Source organism: Medicago sativa, chromosome 1 (assembly GCF_051527215.1).
Source record: "Medicago sativa cultivar Bolivia chromosome 1, Bolivia_mono, whole genome shotgun sequence".
NCBI lineage: Eukaryota > Viridiplantae > Streptophyta > Magnoliopsida > Fabales > Fabaceae > Medicago > Medicago sativa.
Window position 1 is genome coordinate 6,960,096 of NC_140749.1, and position 6,099 is coordinate 6,966,194.

At 30.1% G+C, this 6,099-nt stretch overlaps 1 protein-coding gene across 18 annotated transcripts; it reads left to right on the forward strand.

The window, feature by feature from the left end:
• The first annotated feature begins 639 nt into the window (after positions 1-639).
• Positions 640-5,782, forward strand: LOC146952162 (uncharacterized). 18 transcript variants are annotated; one of them, XM_085758556.1, is made up of 17 exons: positions 644-1,024; positions 1,693-1,872; positions 1,966-2,094; positions 2,183-2,273; positions 2,369-2,531; positions 2,869-2,999; positions 3,113-3,153; positions 3,392-3,562; positions 3,659-3,683; positions 3,781-3,837; positions 3,933-4,017; positions 4,217-4,294; positions 4,388-4,478; positions 4,605-4,695; positions 4,791-4,953; positions 5,291-5,421; positions 5,535-5,782. In XM_085758556.1, exons 2-8 carry the CDS (start codon positions 1,863-1,865, stop codon positions 3,439-3,441), a joined length of 615 nt encoding a protein of 204 aa, XP_085614682.1. In that variant the 5' UTR covers positions 644-1,024; positions 1,693-1,862; the 3' UTR covers positions 3,442-3,562; positions 3,659-3,683; positions 3,781-3,837; positions 3,933-4,017; positions 4,217-4,294; positions 4,388-4,478; positions 4,605-4,695; positions 4,791-4,953; positions 5,291-5,421; positions 5,535-5,782. The 18 variants fall into 18 exon arrangements, with proteins under 18 accessions (XP_085614643.1, XP_085614682.1, XP_085614656.1 ...); XM_085758517.1 differs by having other exon boundaries at positions 640-1,024; positions 1,706-1,872; positions 3,933-4,294; positions 4,388-4,516; XM_085758457.1 differs by having other exon boundaries at positions 650-1,024; positions 2,869-3,026; positions 3,933-4,294; positions 4,388-4,516.
• The last annotated feature ends 317 nt before the right edge of the window (positions 5,783-6,099 follow it).

Sequence of the window (6,099 nt, forward strand, 5' to 3'; positions counted from 1 at the left end):
CACATTCACACAAAAAAATTCTACCTTATATGTGTCTTATTCTCATTTAATTTCATACACTTTTTTTTTTTGAAGGATTTAATTTCATACACTTCTCATGCTTGCTTTTGCTCTATCCCCATACACGCATGATAAAGATAGACACCTCTCAAAATCTCTTATAATACTCCCTCCATTCCTTTTTATTTGATGTTTTAGCTCTTAAGTTTTATTTCAAAATATTTGATGTTTTAGAATTGTTGGTATTGTTTGTCCAATTTTACCCTTGTCACAATTAATTACGTTATGACTTTTAATTTATCACAATTGTCAAAAATTGGAGTACTAATTATCAATTGTCCTTACCTAGGTAGTGCTCTCCCTAAGTCTCATTTCAACTACCAATGACACTATTTACAACTACCCGCTAAAAAGATAACATTGGCTAAAACCCAATGACATGCACAACTATAAAAAGAGAACATTGGCTTAAAGCAAGGAGTAATCATGGCAGCCAAAAAAATAAAATAAGGGTATTGTAGTCCAAATCTACAACTATTTTCATTCTTTAATGATTCCTTAATATGTGTGTAATCAGCTAAAACATCAAATAAAAAGGAATGGAGGGAGTATAAGAAAGGAGTGCACGCTGCACCACAGGCCGACATTTGGCAGCTGCTTTGTGTGACAAGTGGTGTAATTCGTGTGCTGACAAGTGGCAAAACTTTTTTCTTTTCAAAAGCTTTTCCCACACTTTCTTCCCTCTTCTAAATTTGAATTTCAAACCTACAATCAAAGTTTTGTTTAATATTATTGTTTCACTCTTCCCAACTATGTTAAATCAGTAGAAACATCTTTCTCTCATTTCATTTTCCCATTGCAAGCTTCTATCTCTTCTATACTCAAATAAGCTTCATTATTCTTTCATTCTTCCATTTTTTTTATTTATTCCTCTACATTTTTGCTGATTCTTATCCAATTAATCTTTGGTTTTGTTTGATTTTTTTTTTCTGTTGCAGGTTACTATTATCAACTCATCTTCGTGGTATGTTTTTAGAGCTTTTTTTCGGTTTTTGTTAAATGGGTTGGTGCTGGCTTTGTTTTCCAGTTTTGTTTTTTATCTTCTTTGCTTGCATAAATAGATTTTACATCAAAGATCATATTTTATAACATGGGTTAGTGCTGATTTTGTTTTTCAGTTTTGATTTTAATCATCTATACTTTAATGAATAGATTTATCTTCAAAGTTCATGTTTTTATAATGTGTTTTAGTGTTGGGTTCTTTTTGATTTTTCCTTCTCATTGGTTATGCTTCCATGAATATATTTATCATCAAAGTTCATATTTTTATAACGTGAAAAAAAAATAATGTGTTTTAGTGTTGGGTTATGTTGATTTTTCGTTTTCATTATTTTTGCTTCCATAAATATATTTATCATCAAAGTTCATAATTTTATAATGTGTCTTAGTGTTGGGTTATGTTTGATTTTTCATTTTTATTATTTTTGCTTCAATGAATATATTTATCATCAAAGTTCATAATTTTATAATGGAGTTTATTGTTTGGGTTCTTTAGCATCAATAATCATGTTTAAAGTGTTGGGTTGTTTTATGAATCACTTTCTTAATAATGGAAAAATTCAAATTTGTAATTGGTTATTTTTTGTATTTTGTTTGTCTTCAATATCATCTTCATAATATGTTTCTGATTAGTTATTTGAAGCAGAGAAAAATGAGATGACCATCAAAGCCACTGATCATAAGTTTAGGTTAGTGTTTATTGGTGGAACAATCATCATAATGTTAACAAACATGAAATACCAAAACCATCCTTCAATTTCAAAGACTTTGATGAGATCAAACAGAGAGGTGTAAGGCCAGATATGCTTATAGGTTAGTTTAAATAATTTATGTGATATGTTTTTGTTGATGTGTTAATCAATTAATTTATTGTTATGTCATTAACAATTTTCATGTGTTGCATAGATGTCATTGGAGCTTTTCATGAGTTAGGTTACACTGAAACTGTGCCTGGGAGTAGGAAAATTCAGATTAACTTCTGGATGAAAGATCTGAAGTACAATTTCATACTCTATTTCAATTTAATGCTAAAATGTCAGTATTTACAAAATCTTATTCATTTTATATTCATTCACTATTTTTTTATATATTTAATCTGCTTTATTATAAATGCATTTTATAGATAAGCATGAACTTGGTGTCTCTAATGCATGGAATGCTACAAAACTCTTCATAAATCCTGAAATTCCAGAAGTGCTTGAATTCTCAAAAGGGTACTTACTACTTACTATGTCAAAACCAATATAGCAATTCTATATGTCATTAACTCCAGATGAGTTATGGTAGTTATTGCGTTGAATGTGTTCAGGTTACCTTTAGACAATGCAACTTTGTCACAGAGTCAACAGTTGAGTTTTCAATCACAACTCTTAACTCAATCTTCATCATCTCTGTCTCAATCAACCTCTACTGAAAGATTCATTGGCATTGCTGTTGTTCAACCACTAAGTGACATTTTGCAACTTCGGGAGGTATGATTAAGAAATATTGCTCTATACTATATCCATTGAAATGATTAATCTCAACTTTATATATTCATCGACACTATATGTGATACGATGTTTAGCATTATATTATATGGTAGTAACTGGTAGTAGTGGATGATATTATATTACTTTAAATCCATGGAATGTATTGACTATTTGTATTTATCATAGACAACTTTGTGTGTAACTGTTGTGAAAATCAATCAAGTGAAACCCTCCAAGAATGGTTGGCATTATATTATACGGTAGTAACTGATAGTAGTGGATGATATTATATTACTTTAAATCCATGGAATGTATTGACTATTTTTATTTATCATAGACAAATGTGTGTGTAACTGTTGTGAAAATCAATCAAGTGAAACCCTCCAAGAATGGTTGGTACTACAAAGCATGCAGTAAATGTTCAAGGGCTGCCAAGGGTGATACTTTACCTCTTTTGTGTTCTAAAAGGTATGAGACAAATGCTATCAATCTGAGGTATGCCTTTAAAAATACAAAATATAGATTGACGTATTCCTTTTAAACAAGATTTTGTTTATCCATATAGTATTAAATTTTTTCAGGTTTAAGTTGGAGGTGGAATTTGAATATAATGATGTCGCAAGTAAGCTTTTTTTTCTTCTTGGCTCGTGAGTGCAATGAATTGCTTGAAACTATGGTTGCTGACCTCAGAGGGTCATGACTGATGTATTTCTATATTCCTTAGTATTCATCATCATCTTCTTAATTTTGAAATCACCTAATTAATACAATATTGACAGCTATCAAAACACTTAATATGAAACATATTTTATCAGTTTATTCTTATATATTATCTGTTATAACTTCATTATTTCATTTAGGCTGGCGTCACGAATCCTTTGGAATATCCAATACTGCTGGACCAACTTGAAAAGAGAGTAGTTGTTTGTAAAGTTAAGTGGCAGCCAACATGGGATAATTGTTCGGTTCAAGCAGTCAAGGAGGATGATGGGGTGATTGAAAAGATCAAAAATTTATTTCCAAAAGATCATGTACGATGTTAATATGAATATAAATCATGAGCTTTTAAATAAACGTACATATCAATTAGTATTCTAATAAGAACATACTTATATCATATTATGTAGGTGGAAGAACTTTTGCAGATTTAAGGTGTTGGAACTGAAGAGCTATTGTTTCCGCCCACTTAATATTTCTGTCACTTGCTATTTTATAATACATAATACATAGCGTGTTCTTTCCATGCCAGATTAATCACATACCCAATGACTCTGAAAGTATTGATGGTCTTGAAACTCTCCCAACTGTGAGTTTATTCACTTTCATTCCTAATATATTAGATACATCTCATAATCATCATATTGTCATATATAATAATATCATAACTTATTGTTGTTGCAGCCAACACTATTTGGATTCTGTGAGAACGAGCTTGATGGCCAGTCTTCCCGTACACCAGGGAAAAGAAGTGCATATTCTCATCTTGGTAAAGACGTCGAAAGCCAAGATACATGCTCAACCAAACAATCTTCAACAAAGTTTAGGAGAAACATCAAGAGTGAAAAGAAAGATTAATATCTGCTCAGTAGTTGATCTTTTGATATATAACATATTTTTAAACACTCAATTGCCATATGTGGCGTTACCTCATATGCTAATTTTGGTTCAGTTAATATCATATGTAGCAATACCAAAACCATCCTTCAATTTCAAAGACTTTGATGAGATCAAACAGAGAGGTGTAAGGCCAGATATGCTTATAGGTTAGTTTAAATAATTTATGTGATATCCTTTTGTTGATGTGTTCATCAATTAATTTATAGTTATGTCATTAACAATTTTCATGTGTTGCATAGATGTCATTGGAGCTTTTCATGAGTTAGGTTACACTGAAACTGTGCCTGGGAGTAGGAAAATTTAGATTAACTTCTGGATGAAAGATCTGAAGTACAATTTCATATTCTATTTCAATTTAATGCTAAAATGTCAGTATTTACAAAATCTTATTCATTTTATATTCATGCACTATTTCTTTATATATTTAATCTGCTTTATTATAAATGCATTTTATAGATAAGCATGAACTTGGTGTCTCTAATGCATGGAATGCTACAAAACTCTTCATAAATACTGAAATTACAGAAGTGCTTGAATTCTCAAAAGGGTACTTACTACTTACTATGTCAAAACCAATATAACAATTCTATATGTCATTAACTCCAGATGAGTTATGGTAGTTATTGCGTTGAATGTGTTCAGGTTACCTTTAGACGATGCAACTTTGTCACAGAGTCAACAGTTGAGTTTTCAATCACAACTCTTAACTCAATCTTCATCATCTCTGTCTCAATCATCCTTTATTGAAAGATTCATTGGCATTGGTGTTGTTCTGCCACTAAGTGACATTTTGCAACTTCGGGAGGTATGATTAAGAAATATTGCTCTATACTATATCCATTGAAATGATTAATCTCAACTTTATATATTCATCGACACTATATGTGATACGATGTTTAGCATTATATTATATGGTAGTAACTGGTAGTAGTGGATGATATTATATTACTTTAAATCCATGGAATGTATTGACTATTTTTATTTATCATAGACAACTTTGTGTGTAACTGTTGTGAAAATCAATCAAGTGAAACCCTCCAAGAATGGTTGGCATTATATTATATGGTAGTAACTGATAGTAGTGGATGATATTATATTACTTTAAATCCATGGAATGTATTGACTATTTTTATTTATCATAGACAAATGTGTGTGTAACTGTTGTGAAAATCAATCAAGTGAAACCCTCCAAGAATGGTTGGTAGTACAAAGCATCCAGTAAATGTTCGAGGGCTGCCAAGGGTGATACTTTACCTCTTTTGTGTTCTAAAAGGTATGAGACAAATGTTATCAATCTGAGGTATGCCTTTAAAAATACAAAATATAGATTGACGTATTCCTTTTAAACAAGATTTTGTTTATCCATATAGTATTAAATTTTTCCAGGTTTAAGTTGGAGGTGGAAGTTGAATATAATGATGTCGCAAGTAACCTGATTAGAGATTAATATCTGCTTAGTAGTTGATCTTTTGCTATGTAACATATGTTTAAACACTCAATTGCCATATGTGGCGTTACCTCATATGCTAATTTTGGTTCAGTTAATATCATATGTAGCAATTCTAAACAATGTTGCTATTTTTGTTAAAATTACTCCCAGCAACTTATATATAACTTCTATGTTAATATTTTTATATCTACCTTTTATATCATTTATTGCTTCTTCTATTAACGATTTTACAACATTGATACTTATCAGGATATATATATGATTTATCATGAATTACTTCCATATATTCAAGTTCAAATAATAAATTATTACAAATGTCTTACTTCCAACTTGCCACACATTTGTATACATATATTTCAGAAAATTCTCTATATATATGTACATTATCACAAAACAATAACTGATGGTTTTTAAAGCATTGATTTATATGTTGATCACATAAATCATATCAAATAAAAAGTTATACTATAACTATGAAATTTATTTTCAGATTGATTAATT

Coding starts and splice junctions, on each gene's coding strand:
- LOC146952162 (XM_085758457.1), top strand. Junction 2,095..2,182: donor TTTCAATTTAATGCTAAAAT/GTCAGTATTTAC, acceptor TGCATTTTATAG/ATAAGCATGAACTTGGTGTC. Junction 3,154..3,391: donor TGAATATAATGATGTCGCAA/GTAAGCTTTTTT, acceptor TATTTCATTTAG/GCTGGCGTCACGAATCCTTT.